The sequence below is a fragment of the Brachycentrus maculatus genome, unplaced genomic scaffold, assembly GCF_059751285.1.
Source record: "Brachycentrus maculatus isolate JH-2025_06_01 unplaced genomic scaffold, ASM5975128v1 h1tg000176l, whole genome shotgun sequence".
NCBI lineage: Eukaryota > Metazoa > Arthropoda > Insecta > Trichoptera > Brachycentridae > Brachycentrus > Brachycentrus maculatus.
Genome location: NW_028280928.1, coordinates 594,982 through 616,413, shown reverse-complemented (window position 1 = coordinate 616,413; position 21,432 = coordinate 594,982). Strand labels below are relative to the sequence as shown.

General features: G+C 29.6%; 1 protein-coding gene across 3 annotated transcripts; it reads left to right on the top strand.

The window, feature by feature from the left end:
* Positions 1-84: 84 nt before the first annotated feature.
* LOC148308072 (AP-1 complex subunit sigma-2-like) lies at positions 85-20,412 on the top strand. Of its 3 annotated transcripts, none has more exons than XM_088262248.1 (5): positions 85-242; positions 578-756; positions 2,708-2,816; positions 4,390-4,527; positions 16,703-17,216. In XM_088262248.1, the coding sequence occupies exons 1-5, from the start codon at positions 240-242 to the stop codon at positions 16,745-16,747; spliced, it is 474 nt and encodes a 157-aa protein (XP_088118374.1). In that variant the 5' UTR covers positions 85-239; the 3' UTR covers positions 16,748-17,216. The 3 variants fall into 3 exon arrangements, with proteins under 3 accessions (XP_088118374.1, XP_088118373.1, XP_088118375.1); XM_088262247.1 differs by lacking the exon at positions 16,703-17,216 and adding an exon at positions 20,148-20,412 and having other exon boundaries at positions 105-242; XM_088262249.1 differs by lacking the exon at positions 16,703-17,216 and having other exon boundaries at positions 105-242; positions 4,390-4,691.
* The last annotated feature ends 1,020 nt before the right edge of the window (positions 20,413-21,432 follow it).

Below are 21,432 nucleotides of genomic sequence, written 5' to 3'. Positions count from 1 at the left end.
AGTCATTTAGGACATGGATATGAACTAACTATCAATTACAGCCATAATTAAAATATAAATAAGGAAAAAATTTTGTCTATGGCCATATACGTCATCTGTCAATCTGGGAATCTGTCATACTTCGAATTTCCAATTCTTTAGATGGGAGTTGGATGGGAGGTTTCCCTAAAATTCTCATTCGCGGAATAATTTGATTACTATTATATTCACGGTAAAATTATTACAATTCGTTAATCACAATGGTACGTTATTATTTATTATTGTACACCCATTTTAAATTATAAGCTCAATTTTTATTTATATTATGTTATTCCGAGAATAAGTCCATTAATAATAAAGAAGGCATTGTATTCAATTTCATGTGAAGTGGTGCGTGTAAATTCGATTTACTTCTTTTGTTAAATATCTCGTATTGAATGAGGCGCTGCAAACTGATTTTATCACTCAATGTAAAAGTTTTACCTGAAAATAACTTATTCTGAAAATGGTTTGCCAAATAATTTTTATTGATTAATATAATATGTTTACCTACGAATAATTTAAAAATATGTATTTTAAGTAATTTTGTTTATTTTAGATGCAGTTTATGTTGCTATTTAGTCGCCAAGGAAAATTGCGGTTACAGAAATGGTATGTAGCGCATCCTGACAAGTTGAAAAAGAAGATAACTAGGGAATTGATCACAACAGTTCTTGCCAGGAAGCCTAAAATGTGCTCGTTTCTCGAGTGGAAAGATGTCAAAATAGTGTATAAAAGGTATGGTCCAAGATCTTAAATTCTCTCCGAAATATCCGATATACTGCAATTATTATCACATCGCTCGCTCCTTTCAACAACGTTACTTATAAAAAAACTCGATTTTTCAGGAGATCGTTTTTAATGTTTAAGAATACAATAAAATGTATTAAAAATAAATATCAATCCAATTGAACTTTTTACTGTGCAACAGATCTTTTTAGGTAAAACCTGAAGGTTTTTTCTCCATTTAAAAAATATTTAGTATTTTTAAAAAAATAATTAAACAATACCTTTTCTTCAAAATGGAAAAACAACACTTTCTGCCCTGTAGCAGTAAATATTAAGTTTAAAATATGCCGCTTTTGCTGAGATATAGTACATTTTCTGGGCATTCCGAAATTCCATGCACAACTGAAAATTGACGATTGTTGAAATATGACGTTGTTGAAAGGAGTGAGCGATATCCAAACTCTTGAATATTTTCTCTGCAAGTTGTGCAAAGATAGTGCTTCATATATTGTCTATATTATGTAATATGTGCTGCACAATGTTGCATTGTAGATGTCTGAATGGTGATATGGAAAGAATGCAATTCTGAAATGATCATTTTGAATGAGGGAAAGGTAACAAAAAATAAGCATTATCAAAACTGGGCCATAGCCCAGAGCCAAGAAATCTGGTCCAACAGCATAGGGGTAAAAAAACACGCAAAGAAACTGATGGGGCATTTGGGAAATTCACCGCAGAAGCTCTAAAGCTTAACAGGTTCGGTGCCACAAGCGCGTTAACACGCTCTCCAATTCCATGCTCGCCAGTCCGGCCATACAAAATGAGCGCGTAAATGCGCTCTCGTTTGAGCTTGTCGCAAGCCAATATCAAATCCAATTGAAATATTATTTTAATTAGAATATATAGAAACATCTATTAGAAAGATCAAGAAATACTAAAATATTACAATTTACCGATATTATCAAAGTTACAGTCATCTTTTTAAAAGCTTTCACATTTTTGTTGAAAAAAATCACGGACGGGTAGGGCCATATTAATACCTTCCGGCATCGAAAGGGTTAACAAGAAACAAATAAGGATCCTAGCCAGGACTATGACAGGACACTGCAGACTGAAGAAGTACATGTCCAAAATTGGACTGCATGATTCCCCAGTCTGCAGATTTTGTATGGAGAAAAGCAAAACACCCATCCACATTCGCTATGATTGTGACGCACTCGCTCGCAACCGAAGTTACATCCATGGAGGGCTACTACTGGAGAAGGTGAAGTTCCTAACACCGAGACAGGTCGTGAGTTACATGACTCACGAAGGTCTTGAGAGTGAGCTATGACACATAGGGAGGTCACAATATACCTAATATGGTAGCAGTGACATAAGGGATGCAATATCCCTTGACCTCTTATAAAAAAAGGGAAAGGGAGAAGTGTTTATATGATTTGGGCATATAAAGACTTCTCCCTCTGAAGAAAATGAATGATTATCAAATGGTGACACATATTTACAATGCAAATATGAATTCAAGTATGGCCAAAGAAGACATGCCATGATCAAGTACACCAAATCCTTGAAAGCATGTGGGTCAGAATAATTGTTAAATATGTATGCGTCCGCCTCCGTAGTGTAATGGTCAGCACACTCGCCTTCCGTTCTGGAAGTCCCGGGTTCGATTCCCAGGGGGGTCAAATAAATATAAGTTATTTTTTCACTCTAATATTTATTCAATATTACGCTGAACTGGAACCTGAAACGGAGGGCTGATCACCTTTCCTTCATGTGTTAACGATCAAGATAACACTGTATTTATATGATGCAGTTCCCCATGCACCATTAAGGTGCATGAGAGGCTAATAATATTTTCAAAGATAGAGTGAGCAGTGTAAGGTTTAGTCAGTTAGTTGTCATGTTATCAAACATGCTCTTGTTTATATTATAGTTGTTTTAAATATTATTTTCCCAGATATGCTTCTCTATACTTCTGTTGTGCCATTGACCAGGGTGATAATGAGCTGCTGAGCTTGGAGCTGATTCATAGATATGTAGAACTTCTCGACAAATACTTTGGAAGTGTAAGATTTTTTTGTTGTTGTATTTTATACTTTCCGTATTTTATACTTTTTATAGTCCGCCTCCGTAGTGTAATGGTCAGCACGCTCGGCTACCGTTCTGGAGGTCGCGGGTTCGATTCCCAAGGGGGGTAAAATAAATATAAGTGATTTTTTCACAGTCATATTTATTCAATATTACCCTGGACTGGTACCTGAAGCGGAGGGCTGATCACCTTTCCTTCATGTGTAAACCATCAAGATAACACTGCGTTTATATGACGCAGTGCCCTATGCACCATTGGGGTGCGGATAAGGGTTAATTTTATATTTTTGTCCAATATTTTTTTATGTACAAAGACTTTAAATTCAATGTACCTAAAAGTTTTCCACTTTTAAAGTGGGCGATGTTTACAGTATTTTTTTTGTGAGCATGGTTTTCAACAGTTTTTCAAAAGTTTTAAGCAAAAAATAAAATAGTTAATAATATTTTATTTCATTAATTGATTCATCAGTCACTTTGTGGTAAAATCTATACATATTTAATTTATGTTTTACTTAGTAAATACCACATTTTCTTTAAATCCACTGTGACACGTGTTTCGATGCATTCTGCATCATTATCGGTGTTTGATAATGATGCGGAATGCATCGAAACACGTGTCACAGTAGATTTGAAGAAATAGTGGTATTTACTAAGTAAAACATTAATTAAAAATAATATTTTAGTTTGGACGAAGCTTTATATTACTAGCCACGGACAAAAATTTACTGTAATCATGCGATTAGACATGTCAGGGACGTCTTGCTATGTGGAACAGACTACTTATGTATATATTCATAAGGTTGAAAGGAATGTAAGGCTGAATGAGGAATAATTGAAAAGATTAGGAAGAGTTCTTTTGCGGTGGTATGGACATGTGGAGCGAATGGATAACGAGAGAATGACTATGAAAATATATGTGGCGAATGTGAGAGGGAAAACAGAACGTGAACGACCGAAAAAGACTTGGCACAATCAGATCAATCAGAACCTAAAATCTTTCGGTGTCAAAAGTCTGCGTAATCGGAGGGCATGTATGACTAGATGTATGGATGTGAAGGAGGCGAGGAGTGTATGTCAGGACAGAAGAGTGTGGCGTTCCATCCTCTCTGCCTACCCCTGCGGGGAAACGGCGTGATGGTAGTAGTAGTAGTTGATAGTTACATCGAAACATTTCTTAATATTAACCAGTTCAGTGCGACTCGGGCAAGGAGTCTGTATTGCATTAATGAGTCCGAGTGCTGCTCGGGCAAATCGTATTCCAACTTGGCGGTGTTTATTTGTCCAAGCCAAATATATTTATGTATTTGTTCTTATTGACTAACCTAAGCAGTGCTCAGGCAGTTTTGTTTCGACTTGTTGGTGTGGATTTCCTGCACCCATGAATTTTCTCACCAAAATTCGACTGCTAAGTGGCCTACAAAGCCCAGCTTGTCTGTCTCCACGTCCATACAGAGTGGTGTGGCGTTCTATTCTCTCTGCCTACCCCTGCGGAAAGCGGCGTGATGGTTAGTTAGTTAAGTGAAATGGAAATATACTTTGATTGTTTTATAGGTATGCGAGTTGGACATCATATTCAACTTCGAGAAGGCTTATTTCATCCTCGATGAGCTGGTTATTGGTGGCGAACTTCAGGAAACTTCCAAGAAGAATGTTCTGAAGGCAATCGCGGCGCAAGACCTTCTCCAGGAGGTCAGTAGTCCCGCTAACGAACTACTTTAATTATTTCAATAACTTAAGTTATCCTTCTATTCATACAACCTATAGGTATACCAGTCAAACTTGGAACTTGAATTATCACAACAATAATTAAAATCAATATTAGATTTTTAAAATATTTTGAAATCTCGGAGCACATCCAATGAATTTACTCTTTATTATTATTATTTTAAATATTTAAAGCATTTACTCTGTATTATAATTAAAATGTAACTTTGTTTTAAAATCACTATAAATATAGTGATTTTAAAACAAAGTTACATTTTTATTATAAAATGGAAAATCACAAAGTTAGTGCTTCAAATATAAATTACATTTACTCTATATTTACATTTACATTTTTAGTGTGTCCAAATAATTGTTTACAAATCTGGATTATTTCGGCTTAGGAGATATTTTTAGCATTTTTGTCACAACACAGATGAAGAAGAATATGGATGTCTAGGCATTTACACGGTCATAAGCCCTGTAAATGCCCAGACTTCCATATTCTTCTTCATCTATGTTGAGATGTCAAAAATATTTACTTTGTTGTTAGATATTTGCCATTTTAAAATGTTAGTATATAAACACTTCACAGGTTTTTAGTCTACTGGTTTTGGGACATACTTATATCTTAGTACAACCGCTATACCAGTATGCAAATACATAATACTTTACAACATAACCAAAATACTTTTAATGCATAATCTAACAATTCACATTTCTCTCACTCCTTTCAACAACGTCATATATCAAAAATCGTAAATTTTCAGCTGTGCATGTTTTCAGAATGCCCAGAAAATGTACTATATCCCAGCAAAAGAGGCATATTTTTAACTTAATTTTTACCCGCTACAGGGCAGAAAGTGTTGTTTTTGCATTTTGAAGAAAAGGTATTGTTTAATTTTTTTTTAAATATACTAAATATTTTTCAAATGGAGAAAAACTCTTCAGGTTTTACCTAAAAAGATCTGTTGCACAGTAAAAAGTTCAATAAGTGGCGTGATATTTATTTTTAAAACATTGTATTATATTTTTAAACTTTCTCCTAAAAAATCAAGTTTTTTGATTTATGACGTTCTTGAAAGGAGTGAGCGATTTGTGCATTGTTAGATTGTTTGAAAGCTTTTGGATTGTCTAAAAACGCATTAATATGTGTAGTACTATATTTGCTGTGTATACTGTTGTTTGCAAGTTAGTGTGGACTAAAACCTCGGTTATTAATTACATAGCTTAAATTTTGTGAATTCACTTTTTGCTTATATTTTTTACAAGTGTAAAATGTTCAATTCCAGTAATTGCCAAATTTTATTGGTATACCTATAGTTAATTATCGCTTGAGTCTTGCCTGTTCAAAAAAAATTTTAGTACGTATTACCAAAGTTTTGTTATTTAGTGCAATACATATTTAGTTTATTAGATTATAAAATTTATATACATAGATAAATTTATTGTTTTTACAACTTCACATTAGCATTTAGCTCATGAGTATAATAGATAATTGATTTTTAATAAGTCTTGTTTTGTGGATATTTATTATTTCTAATTGATGGTCACTACTTGTGCCAATTATATAATCAAAAGTAGTCAGTGAAAAGTCATTGAATTTAATCCCTTTAAACAAAACTCGTGTTTTTTAGATATAAAAAATATTTTTTGTTACATTTTGATTTAAATTTATATAGGTATAATAAAGATTTAATTATTTGGTAGTCTGCATTAAATTAGTAGTGCATATATTCGTATTTTGACTGTGTTATACTTTTCTTGATGAATTCTGGAGGTATTAATGCGTTTATCAAACAACATTACCCCAGGATAAAATCAGAACCTAACCAAACAAATAATTTTAGGTAAATATATAGCTCATATTAGGTCACTTTTTCCTTCGTTCTTTGATCAATGTTACTTTTTTTACTAATATCATTATATTATTTATAACTATGAACCACCATACTTAATTTGTTGATGAAAATTATTAAGATAAGTTACTTTCAAGTGTCAAGTCACCATTTATTATGAGCTGCATACCCTTAATATAGGAAGGTGATTTGTTAAGTCTTACTCTGTTTTCATATGTTTCTGTTAACAGGGTGGTGTGAATAACCTCTTATTTGTTAATTGCATGTTGTGTGCTTTGGGATTATTGTCAATCTTAACATAAAATTTTATCTTATAATCGTCATCCTCTTTTACATCATTGTTTCATTGAAAATATGTTGGAGATGAAAGTGATTGTACACTGTTGCCGTATTACAGGAACAATTTTTTGACAGTTTGAAATAGGGATGGGCAGCTTTTTTTCATCCGATTTTCAGTAATCTTGATCTTGAACTGTAAAAAATGAATTAAAAATATTTAGTGTTACAATCCCATCATTCCGCATTGCCAATACTAATAATGTATGATATTTATATGTTCAGATCAAGCATATAAAAACGCTTTATAAAAAACTGCTCCTAATACATCAAGTACGTTATACATATTTATATTATATTATATATACCATATTTAGTTATATTTATAGAATATAAGCTTTTAAGTGTTGTTGCCAAGCTATTTTCCTTTACTATACTTATATCAATTTCACAATACCTCGTCAATTTTATGTAAATCATGTTTATATTACCAACTATTGTTAAATTATTTGTTGTATTTGAAATTATTTATATCATATAATTATGAAGTTACAGTGCTTCAATCTGCGTCACCAAGAGCTATTTAAATATTTGTTAAATTGTAATTCAATTAAGTATTCAACATTTGTAACAATGGATGAAACCATGTGATATAAAACTTGCGTCCAGTTGTGCCTTTAGTGCACAAATTTAATAAAATATTTATTTTTCATGTCTTTTAATAGCTAGTAAAAATACAATTTATATTGTTAAAAGTGTTTTAGAGTTGGAATTAAGAATACCAAAAATATTTATATTATAAGAATGGTTTATGAGATTTTTAGAAATTATTAACTATAGATTCCTAGTGATGGGATGAATCAAGATATAAAATCAAGAGAAAGTAATCGAGATATTTGATTGATCCACCAGTTCAAAATAAATCAATTTATTTAAATAATCGTATAATTGTTCTAATGGCCTTTGAATGTATAAAAAATACACACACTCTTTTTCCAGTTAAACAGTCACCATTTTGACACTCATTTTTCAATGAATGAAATCAAAATAATAAATAGAAATAACTTATTTATTCTATCATTATCTCGAAACCTTGATTTTAGAAGTCATTAGATTAATGCCATCACTAAATTTACCTTATTCTTTTTTAAAGAGATATAGAATCTAAGTAAACGGTACCTTCCGCTTTACTCTGAAGTAGACAGTTCATACCTGTTTAAACTTGTGAAAGCGACATACGATAAAGCATACAATGTTTGTTCACATTCTGTATCTTTTTACAATGAATATGCATATCATTGTAATCTTTATATGCACTTTGATGCTTGAATTATTTTTTTTAGCCTAGATTGTACTTACGGTATCATAAAAATTACTGTCAACGTAAAGATAATAAAGTCACTGGTAGTTTTTAATTCAAGACCACGGGACTTGTATTAATGTTTCTTAATACGTGACTATCATAAATGTATGACAGTAAGAAAAATTCACATTTTGCCAAAAACGTTTCCTAAAAACATTTTATAAAACATTTTTTTTGACAACTTTATATAAAATATGAACATAAAATGTTGGTAAAAAATCAAAATACATGGTAGTTGTCACTACATTCTTAACATGTGTTGCCTCAATGCTCCCTACAATTTTTTTAAAAAGAGAAATATTTGTGTTTTTATTATTTACACAAATGTTTCGATTTCATACTATTTCTGTGAGCCTAAGCGGCTCAAAATGGGTATCAAATTGTGATTGAGTGGGTTTGAACCGGAAATTCTGACTTAAGAGTCCGCGACACTAACCACGGGACAAATTGGATGTCCGTTGTGAATTTTACAAATGTCCCGTAATCTACTAAGTTTAAAATATAGCGCACCAAATACAAAAGGCATTGTTTGCACAATCTCACCGCAGCCGGAAGCATAACCCTCGGATGACAGAGATTGAGGACATAAATGGATAACAAATCTAGCCAACTAACTGTGGATTGAAGAATTATTATTTGAATTATTTTCAGATTGTTTTAGCACTAATGCACGCGAAAATACTTATTTAAGTTAGCTAGTCACCATTAATACTTTTGATTTATTCAAATTATCGGGAATGGAATCACAACTTTTTTTATTCACTTTTTATTTTGATCGTAAACACTCAAAATTACACATGATAAACTAGATATTTTGATATTGAGTTACCCATTTATTTTTTGGTAGCCATTAAGTTGTTAAACATTTAAATAAAATATTTCATACATTACCAAATCACCATAATTACATGTATTCTCTATTAACTACACTGTCTTTGCAAACAAATAAATTTATATATTACAATAATATTCAATCGTTCTTTCTACTTTGTAGTACCATATAAATTAAAATTTGTGGGCTTAAATTAAAATACTCGCTGTGTTGATTAAAATTTAATATGTATTAAAAAATATATACGATAAAATAAATAATATTTCTACACATCACTCAAGATGGCCTCATTTTTTATCTGGCAACATATTCTAATTAATACTACAACCAACTGTACCAAAGCAACCATAGAGTTATAAATACTATAATATATTCACATTTCCGATATTTAATTCGTGTTCCTTCACTATATTATAGTTCTGTAGTATGGAAATATTATACTTTTCTATGGATCCAGTATAAATATAGTCCAGTTGACTGTTCAGGAGGGTTGAATTTTACACAGAGCCTTATACAGAGCTTTTTTTCATACAGAAGTGTACCAGTTAATCCTGAAGTGAACTTAAATGAACAAAAAATCTATTTTTCTTACATTAGGATTTCACATCCCTAATTCAGTTAATGGATGATATGTGACATGTTATAGGCTCATAGCTCAGCAATATATCATTTTGACAGCATTTAAAATGTTCATATTTCATTGCAATTACAATACAATTATCATTGCAATGTTTTGCTTCTTAAAAAAATATTTATACATGACAAGACTCTATTAAATGTGGCTTATCCAACATTTAAACACATTACAAATCCACACACGCGGTACAGTTTTTTATGTTTGCACAAGTGTCCACTGTTTACATTTCTGACTAACTAAATATTGTATGTTTTCTTCTCTCACATGCTCCACACCTAAAGGATCTGAAAGATAATCTAAATCAATAAGGTTTTACCCTTCCGTTTCAATTCTTATTTTTGCTTGTCCAGTATTTTTTTATCCATTCCTCAATCACATTTTCCTTAAAAAACCATCTTTACATTTAAAAAGATTATTTACTGTTTTGTTTTGAATATTGAAAGCATTAACTTTGTGGATCATATTGATATATTATTTCGAGAAATAAAAATACTTTGTGTTTTGATCCCCTCACATTTTTATTAACCAACTAGTTTCTGCAACAACCTGTTGCCCTCTTCAGGGTTTAATTTATGACATAAATTAAACCCTGAAGAGGGCAACAGGTTGTTGCCGAAACTAGTTGGTTAGTAAAAATGTGAGTGGATCAAAACACAAAGTATTTTTTTTTCTCGAAATAATATATTTATTGTTTTGACTGCCGAACGCTATTTTTGCAATTATCATTTTTCAAGTTATAAGTTATTTATTTTAGACATCCTGATTGCTATATAAACCTAGCCGCTGTTAAAAATGATTGATTTAATTTATAAAAGATGTAATTAAATTCATAAATAAGCACTTTGAAATGTGTGAAAGCCAGTTTAAATTACAATGTAGTTATTGGTTGATCAATAATCTGATTATCTTAACAATTTTTTTTACTCATTTGCATTTATATGTAAATGACACCTTTTTTATTTTTATGTTTAACATATTATAATATAACAGATGACTGCTAAAGTTTGATAGTTAATATTTTATGTAAGGTAATACACCAACAAGTTTTTTTTCTGGGGTATTTTTTTGTTGACAAACCAGTAGAAAGATTATTACTCAAAGATATGATGAATCTGATTAATAAAATAGTAATATTTAACCCTCAAATTTTAAGATATCTTAAGAATTTTTAAAATAGTTTTTATTTTATTTGTTAAATTTCTTAGTATTTGTTAAATAAAAAGTAAACAAAAAATTTGTACAAAACTAGAAAAATATTTTATTTGGAAGGAATCTCTTATGCATAAAATAAAGGTTTCAGATCAGGTTTACTTCATAAATATTTCAACAGGTGGTCCTTTGAAATTGCATGTGGTTTATTCATTGTCTCGTGAAATACACGGGAGTTTTGGAAATCAGAGTAATTTAAATGATCAATCGTTGGGAGATCAATCAATGTGATCACTAACCAGTCAATGACAGGACGTAAGCCCTGTAAATGCCCAGAGTTCTCTATTGTCTTAACAAACAAACAAAATCTCTGTTGAGATATCAACATTATTCTTGTATTATTTTTTTCATAGGTTACTTATAAATATTTTTATAATTCATACAAAAATTGACTTTATTTACATTCTCAACACACATTTATAACAGTGATTTTCTTTCAAAATATTTTAGATAAAAATTTGTAGATTAGTTACTTCTTGGTTGACTGCTTTAGAATTTGTCTTTCAATACATTCTGTAGTAAATAAATATATTTATTAGTAAATTAAGTGTTAATATTGATTTAAAAAATAAATCAAATATATTATTGCTTATTTTTTGTGATTGTCAAGCATCATTAGTGAATTAGATTTTATTTTTTGCTATAGAAAGTGTTCGAATAGTACAATTACTTTATAATTTATGAGATATTCTTATTTACACACTTCAAAATAAGTATTTTGTGAATTTTACCAAAAAATATTATTGTCAATTAAATTAGGTATAGAAAATTTTGATGTCTCATGTGTACTTGTTTTATAACTTGAGAGTTATGTTATAACATTTGTCAAGAGTCACACAGGTGTTCTGCATATGTATAAACTATTGTTTAAGCTTAAAGCTGATATTAACACTAGGTATTGTATAACCCGTAGGAGGTCCCGGGTTTGATTCCCAAGGGGGGGTCAGATAAATTGATTTTTTCACTCTAATATTCATTCAATATTACCCTGGACTGGTATCCGATGCGGAGGGCTGATCACCTTTCCTTCATGTGTCAATGATCAAGATAAAACTGTGTTTATATGATGCAGTGCCCTATGCACCATCGGGTGCAGATGAGGGTATGAACATCATATAACAAAAACTTAAAATAAAAATTTATGCTATTTAGGTGGTTTGATTTTTTTCAGAAATAATTATAATCAATTATTTATGTGCAATTTTTCTTACTGTATATATATGAATTTTTTTTCCCGATAATTAACGTATTTATCTTTTGTAGATTTTCTCAAACCCATTTATTTTGAAAAAAGTTATGGTTTAAATTAAAATTTTACAAACTATAAAATGTCAAAAATGAAATTTTTATAGACAAGGTCAATCAAATATATTTTTAGGGTAAAAACTGTAAAAAAAAAAACTTCTACCAACATTTATATATTTATAACATCTTAAAGAGACTCCCCTGGTTCTAGAAAAGATATATATTTTGGTTGTTACATTTCCATACTACTTATGTGGACATTCTTGTAACTCTTGATTATCTGTTGTAACCCGTCCTAATAATTTGTAATCTGATCATGTTAGTTGACTTCTTGTTAGATTTTTATTAAATATATCCATTTATATATGGAGACGATTGGAGTATATTGCAAGTGCAGTTTTTTGTATTATAATTTGCAATGGAATTTCAAATCCGAGTATATTAATTAGTACTTGATTTTTAATTCTTTATGAAATAAATATAATGATTAAATAAAATCTCTAGCTGGAAAGGAGTTAAAGCAGTACTCAAATATAAAATGTGCAAAAATTGACAAGTTGGTTGTTAAGTAATAATTTCATTTAAATAAAATGAAATGAAATACTGAGGATGTATGCCTAGAATAAACTTTTCTCCTTTAAACTTCATTTTCTTGGACTAACTCATATGCCCTTGATATTTCAAGAACGTTCAAGAATCAGCGTTCTGATTTTTTAAAAATTTCCTTCTATGTACATAGGTGGATCAATTATATATATTTTTGATTTATTTATTCAAAAAAATATTGTTTCACATTGCTTCCTGCTATAGAAATGCATTTTTCCCAGCGAGGTTTCTTATTTCAATATCGTAGAATAAAGTTCATCTGGAGCCGATTGCACACAAACTCCTCCACTCCTGCATTATCTTCAAATCGCTGTCCTATAGATTCTTTAAACGGCCTAAACAAATGAAAACCCTAGTGCGATAGTTCCAGGCTGTACAGAGGATTATCAAGTGTAGTTGAGTGCATTTGCAAGTTTTGAGACTGTTAGAGCTGTAGTATGGGGCCTAGCATTATCATGAAAATGAATGACATCTCGAATCGGTTGCTTTTGTGTCTTATGCCAATATGGAGCCTTCGTTTTATCCAACAACTCGCAGTAGTAAGCGACATTGATTGTACATCGACGCATAGATGACGGTCATAGAAAGGTCAATAATATTTTCACTTGTGATGCTGGTCCGAGAACGCCGATTGTGTTTCTGATTTTACACCCATTTCCATCATTCCTTGAAGTCTTTATCCCTGGCAAACATACGAGTCCTTGATAGTGGTTGGTCCACAAACTGTGAAAAATTTGACTTTGTCACTTTGACTCTGAACTGAAATTATTATGTAATTATGCATTACGCAACAGAGTGATGTTGCTCTTTAAGTACTCCTTTAATGCAACCTGTTGCTCTTTAATTACTCCTTAACTTGTTACATATATTTCTGTATCGGACTTTTCAGTCTCCAAAAGTTTTATATTTTAGGGGAATTTTTTTTTAGATTTAATTGAAATAAATGTTTTATAAATCTTAGTTACATTGTGAGTTCTACTGATGAATAGGTCGAATGACCAGCTCTTTCACTCTTAATGACCCCACCCAAGTTGACTAGCCACGCAGGCCCTTTTCTGCCAATATCAGTTGCTCAGGAACAAAAATCTCATTTTTATTTGATTTACCCTCGTATGCCATTAAAGGATTTAATACACACTTTTAAAAAAAAAATTCCATTCTTAATTACTAATTTATTAACCTCCATTCTTAATCTGAAAAGGCTCTATATTTTTGCATAAAATTGTTGCTTTAATCCTTTCCAGCATTGATGTAATTTTTTTTGGTACTTGTTTTTCTTAGGCAATAATTGGACTGTATCATGGTTAATATTTCTTTATAATCAAAGATTTTTTTCTGTCAATTTTAAAATATTTAATGTTTACAAATTACATTATACAATTATGTTCTCTTGCTAGTTTAACAAGATTCTAGTATATTATTATTATTACTGATGTTGAAAAGATATTTAAACCAAAAAAATACGCATAGTTCCTATTTAGATAACATATTCAGTATGGAAAATATTTTAATAATTTGAGAAATCTATGATTGCGTGTCAAATGAACAAATTATTTGAATTTATGTAAATTCATTCTTATTTTGATACAATTGTGACATCCTTTTTTGCCCAATTTATCAAATATGCATAAAATGCTATTTTATTAGTGTGTTAATGCAAATAACTGAGGCTTTTTCTTTGGTATATATGTTAAATATTATACCATATTTAGTATTATCAAGGTTTACTTTAAAAATATGTTTTTTAAATAAATGCCCAAATTCATTCCTTGTACTAGAAAATGTAAAGTTTTGTTTGGGTTTTTAATGTAAAATCATAGTAAATAGTCTCAATTATAATATAATAGATGCCAAACGATGATGTTTGTTTAGCGCCATCGAGTTCTAGTACCTACTTGAAGAACAGTGCCCGGAACATCAGTTCAAATTTTATTCAAGCTTGGTTGCTCAGTGTTGCCAACTGAAAATCATTTGATATTCATTAAATGTGCTAGAAAGGAAAAGGCATCCCGTTTTGTTTCCTGCACAGCTGTCATCCATGTACAATTTTTAGGGTCTTGATTTGGCTTCGCCTTTTTGTAGAATTGGCATACTTTAGTCAGGTATATAGAGCTCGATGTTCTACACTTACAAATTATCTATGGTGTAATAAAACTCAACCATTTTTAAAAATTATTTTGTGAATTTGTTTTTATTTAAATAGTTTTAAATAGTGCCAATTATCAAAAACTGGCATACACTTAAAACAAGGCAGATTTATCACATTTTTATTAATATTAATTATTTCACTATGGGATGATTTTTATCAAAACTAAAGTTTCCAGCTATTTTATTATATTACGGACTAAATATAAAAATTATTTAATCACTTTTGTAATAGTAATTTTAAAAATATTCAAGTATTGTATTTATACTTTATATTTATTTCATTATTCTTTCATTTAATTTGATAATTTATTTTCTATTCTGTATTTAAAAATCCAAAAAAAACAGCGTAACACATTTCGACACAATCAGATTGGTGATGTTTGCATTCACAACGGCAGTAAATGTGGCATAAGTATTGATTTTTAAAAAAAAGTTGAACTCACTAATTTGAGTATCGCCACTGTTAGAAGTATTGTGTTATCAAGTGGGGTTACAGGAGAGATGCTATTGAATCAAGTATTGAATATTCAAATAATAATAACAAAGCTAACATATATTGTACTTGACCAGAGTGTAATTATTAATATATTTCTATCAGACTCAATAGATACATATCATGGGTGTACTGGCAAAAAACATTATTTCGAAAATATGCAATTTTGACTTAATTTTGACATATTAATATGCATATTATAAAGTTTTTAACGTTCTATATACCGGAAAAATACACAAAGTAGTTTGAAATGTCATATTAATGTGGTTTTAAAAGTAAATTCTAAAACTTTGATTTTAATAGCGGGTATTTTATTTAGGCTTAAGGTTTTAAATAACAGGGATTATCAAAACAGGAGTTTTAGATTCAACGTTTTTTGCCAGTGTACCCACGATATAATCGCAGCAATTAAACACCTTTATGGTGGCTATTTGCTTTGAATAATTAACTTTAAAAAATCATTCTTCATTAATAATATAACTGGTTTTGTTATATATTTTCTATAAACAACAAAGTTTAAAAATTACAATTTAGCAGCTTTACAAAGAATTTAAAAAAAGAAGCCATTTCTCTTATTACTTCATCTCAGAAGGATTTCAATCCTTGTGAAACTCTAATTTGATTCTTAAAATTTATTTGAAATACTCTGTTTTCATTGAAACAGAGGTTCTGTTTAACCTTCATTTATTTATGCGGCATTGAAAATACATAGTTTTCGGTTACTCAGCTAAGTGATGTGAATGTTTGTCTACCATTAGTCAAAACTGTTATGAAAAATATTAGGTTTGACTTAGGAGTTGTGTTATCATGCCGTAAATGATTAGTCTCAGTTTTATGCGCAAAATTAACCATAGTATTTTAATGGATATTAATGAAATTTTAAAATAAACATTTATTTTAGCATATCTTGGAAGATCACTCTTTATATGTATGTATTTTTTTGTCCGTTTGGTTATCCTTCAGTGTATGTTGATGTTATTTATTGGTCCATTCTATCTTCTTCATCCTAACTGTGTTGTAATAGCTCCTGGAATGTGTTGTTTTTTTCCTTGAAATATATTGATGGAATGCTGTTTTTTTATCAACAAATTTTGATGTTTTAATTTCAAAGTAGAGTAGTGCCTTAATAATCCTATTCCCCAACTTCTAATGAAGCATGTGACCGAATCATAACCATTTTTTTTATGAACTTGGTAATGTGCATCTTCAATACATTAATTTGCTAAAAGATAAACAATTGATTTGGTTGAAGGTAATCGAATTTTGGAATTAATTGGTTTATATTTCCATAATGCTTTGTTTGAAGGATCACTGAAACCAGCTAATGACGGGTTGTAAGGTCTGTAAATACCACAACTTCAATATTTCCTTCTTAAAACTATTTCTTCTACACCGAGGTATCAATAAATTTTTGTTTATTTAATATTAATCGCTCTGGTTGATTAATCTGAGTGAATGGATTGTAAGTCGGTGGTTGATTTGTATTTTGCAACAGGACGAGGCAGTCGATGGAGCACTGAGAGATATTGGACTACTGTAATGACGGGAAACTGAAAACTTTTGGAACATGAAGACCTCGCTGCGACAGGGCTTGCCTCTCAAATACGAATATATATTTTTCTTACGAGACCTTTGTATTGTATAATATTAGTGTTTAGATTTGTCTCGAGACATTCTAGTCTCAAGACTCTTATATTTTTTAATGTAATTTCATTTCCATGATAAAAAATTGCAAACTAATGATCACTCATGTTTTCATTGTATTTTGACTTTTTTTGTTCGCTTGGAGAATTGAGAAGAATGCTGAACAAAGGAACATTGTCTCTGCGCGTGTAATTCCTTCAATGTGACAAAATTTAAATTTATCAAAATTGTAGGTAAATAAAAAATATTAAAAGTAGATAATGCCCAATAAAAAATATTTTAACTAGAATAAAGTTTGTGTAATATATTTCAGTGTTTTGTACTATTGATTGAGTAAAGTCATCACTTATTAATATTAAGGAAAATTAAGAAAGAAAGTTTATCAATTTTGACAATATATAAAACATAAATGTATTATTAAAATAAGATTTTAAAAATATATAAATAATTTGTGTACATCATCACATTTAAAATATTGTCTTTAATTTTTTTATCGAATAGATACTTAATTTTACATAGTATATTAATTTTAAAAAATCACTCCTGATGATTAAAAAATAACTCCTGATGATTAAAAAATAAACCTGATGATTAAATGTTTAATCTCCAATTTTTGTGCGAGTTTTGAGTTTTTCATGCAAGTTATCTACTAGGTATGAGAATAATTTGGCAAATGGAGAAATTTATAAAAAACCATTTGAATGATTAATTTGTTACAAAGCAGTTATATAAAATCAGAATGCAAATGGAAATAAAACCATTTATTTATTTGAAACTAACATAACAATGTATATGATTTATTTTCAATGCTCTGGTTAATAGAAATTCGGCCTCCAAGGTATAGCGGTTAGCGTGTTTTGCTACCATGCTTGAGGTTTTGGGTTCGATACTCAGTGAGTACAAAATAAATAAAATAGATTTTTTTATATTCATTTAATTTTACCATGAAACTAGTACCTGATGTTCAGGACCTATGTAACATTTAATAAAAAACAAACTATGTCGATATGATGCAGTACCCTATGCACCATTAGGTGTGGATGAGGGTTAAAAAATAAATAAATAAATATTTCATATAGACATCTTAATTTGCTGACTTAGCAATACTTGGTTAAATTGATTTATTGTAGAATAGAATAAAGAAATAAATTTGCACCTAAATGTTTTTTTTTAGTTTGTATATTATGTATTCTATGACATTAAAAGATTTTTTTTTGTAATATTTGTAATGTTGGTAAAAAAAACCTTTTTGCATTTTATAATTGTTGTATTTTATTTGCACCTAACTTTTTCAACAAAATGATGGTATGCTTCATTTATTTAAACTTTCAACTGTAAGTCAAAATAAATAGAAACATTGAATTTTTTCTATAATTTCAAATAATGAAAATTGAAGGTTTTTGGCCAGATAATGAAGCTTGAGTTATTTTGATCCGTTAATTGCATATCCCAGTGATTAACTTACTGTTAAACACTGACTAGATAACTTAACTATATTTGTAGATACATAGTAACTAAACATTCGTCAGGCAAACTACCCAATTAAAACGTGAAAATTATACAAAGTATTTATTTAAAAAAATAATTGGTTACATGGGACTTAAGTTTGGTTTATTAGGAATGAATGTAAGAGACATTTAACAATAAATCACTATTCTGTATAATTGTGACGCACTCGCTCGAAAATGAAGTCACATCTTTGGAGGACCTTTACTGGACTCCGAGAAGGTGAAGCTCCTACCACCAAGACAGGTCACGAGTTTCATGACACACGTAGGTCTTGGGAGTGAGCTGTGATACAGAGGGAGGTCACAATAGACTTAATATGGTCGCAGTGACATAAGGGATGCAAGATCCCATGACCTCAAAAAAAAAGTTTGATTTATTAGGAATGAATGTAAAAGACATTTAACAATAAATCGCCATTCTATAAACAAAGCCTGGCGGGTGCGGGGTGCAGGGAAGTAAGTGCTTTTGACTTTTTAGATGAATGTTTAGTTATCTAGGTTTAAACATATAACATATAAACATATACGCCTTGTTAAACATATAAACATATAACCTGTCCGCCTCCGTGGTGTAATGGTCAGCTTGTTTAGCTACCGTGCTGGAGGTCCCGGGTTCGATTCCCAGGGGGGAGGTGAAAATAAATATTAGTGATTTAACACTGCAATATTTATTTAATATTACCCTGGACTGGTTCCTTAAGCGCAAGAGTGATCACCTTGCCTTCATGTAAGTAATGATCAAGATAACACTGCGTCAATTTGATGCAGTGCCCTATGCACCATTAGGTGCGGATAAGGGTTATAAAAAAAAACATATAAATCATCACATCGCTTTGTTATTTACTAATTGAGAAGTATCTGATATTATTGTACTTAGTACATTTGAAGACATTCCATAAGTAAAAAATATGTTTCTTAATTTTAATAATAAATTTTCATCGAAATGTAAAATATTTTTACAAATTGTAACATGTACGTACTTATAAATAAAATATTTCTTTTAATTAATTTCTAATGGCTGTTCTTTTTCTTAGTTATTAGTTACCATATAAAACTGTATTATTTCTAAATATTTCTAAAATATATTTTATTTACAGATACTTTTCCATTTAAAGTACAAATGAGGGTGTTTAGGCAAAATTAAAAATGAATCAGTTACAGATAAAAATTACTGTCCAATTTTTTTAAAAATATATCACTAACTTGTGAGATAGTTCTGTACTGGAGAATTCTAATTTTGCAACTAAAACCCTGAATTTATTGTTATTATTTGTTATAAAAATATTTTATTATTTGTTAATCAATATTTTTCTAATATTTATCAAACTTTTATTTAATTAATTCAATTATTGTACAAATATTGTGAATCAAAAGCAATTTCCTTAAATATTTTTATACCTTGTTAATTAATTACGTAAAATGCACAATGTTTTTTTAAAAGAAAGTGAGTTCTTTCAAACTTTGTGGTATATATCGTGGGTGTACTGGCAAAAAACTTTAACTCGAAAATATGCAATTTTGACTTAATGATGCAGTATTATAAAGTTTTCAACGTTCTATAAACTGGTGAGTTAAAGTAAATTCAACTTAAATTTAATAGCGGGTATTTTATTCAAGCTTTAAATAACAGGGATTATTCAAATGTTTTTTGCCAGTATACCCACGATATATATTTTATTATTCAAATCTATTGAGCTCTTTATTAGCATCATCATAGTACAAGTTTTTTTTTTTTTTAATTTTAGGTCTTTTATAAAATTATTCAAAATTTACATTTTTATATTGCAGAACAATGAAAAATCATCAAAAACAGCATGTTTTACTAAATTCTGTTTTCGGATAGAGGATACATTCATGATATATCCGTGTAATAAAAAAATCTATATGGAAAATGTATGGAATATATCAATGATGATTTATTTTTAATAAATTTTTGTAAGAAATTTACATGTTTTTTTGTATCGCTGATGTAGCATACATATTTTTAATGGAGAATTGAGAAAATTCTTTAATTTTGAATGTTTTAAATTGTGTCTAACCGTTACCGTATGCATAAAGCCATTAAGTAATGTGTAATGGAGGTGGGTACAAATAAGAGATTGTGTCATTTGGTCACATTATCCATGAGGACTAATGACAGTAAGTGATTAATTTAATGTCAAACAAGTGTTGTAACATGTGCCCTCAGTATAGGGAATCCCAGTGTGGACATATTATTGTAAAAACATGTGTTTGATGGAAAAAATAATGTTAACAAAACTTAGATAAGTAAGGACCCTCTTCAGGAGGTAATGGTGAAAACAAAATATAAAAAAAGAGAACTGTTGTTTTCATGAACTGTGTTTAAATAAGACAATTCAAAAACAGAATCAGGTATATTTTTATTTGATCCATAATAGATAATTTCAATGTTATATTTTTAAGCATTAGTTTGCTTAAAGTCATTATCCTACAGCTGATGGCTGGTACCTAACCTGACATTCTATAGTTATCGTTTTTTGTCAAGTCATCAATTTATGTAAGTTCGTGTGAATATGAATTACTTGCCTAGCTTCAAAGTATTGCCAATTGTATTTTGTTTTCAAAATTAAATAGCGTAAGTTAGAATTTAAAGAAAATCCATTTCCTATATTGTTCCCATTCAGGCAAAATTGACCAACAAACTTATCCTTATATCTTGAATTGTCTCAACCTAATGAAAACACCAAACCTAATTTTTATAGTTTTTCCACATTTTAGTTAAATTTTAAACTTTCTTATTTTGACCAATCTGGTGCTATACTATGTTTTGTTGGTTAGTGAATTTTGTCCATATGGGGACAATATCTTCATATCTTAAATGTGCCAATGAATTTGCAAAAAATATATATATACATATATAAAAATTTATAAATAGTTAAGTAAAAAAATAATATAGTGATATTTTGTAAAATAAGTAAACTTAATATTGTGAATTAATTCTTACTTTATAAAAATAATCATTATTTTATTCCCTCTGAAATTTTATCAGGGGGAGTAATGTCACTAAATGTTGCTACGGTTTTTATGTTGTTGATATGTACTTACATAATCA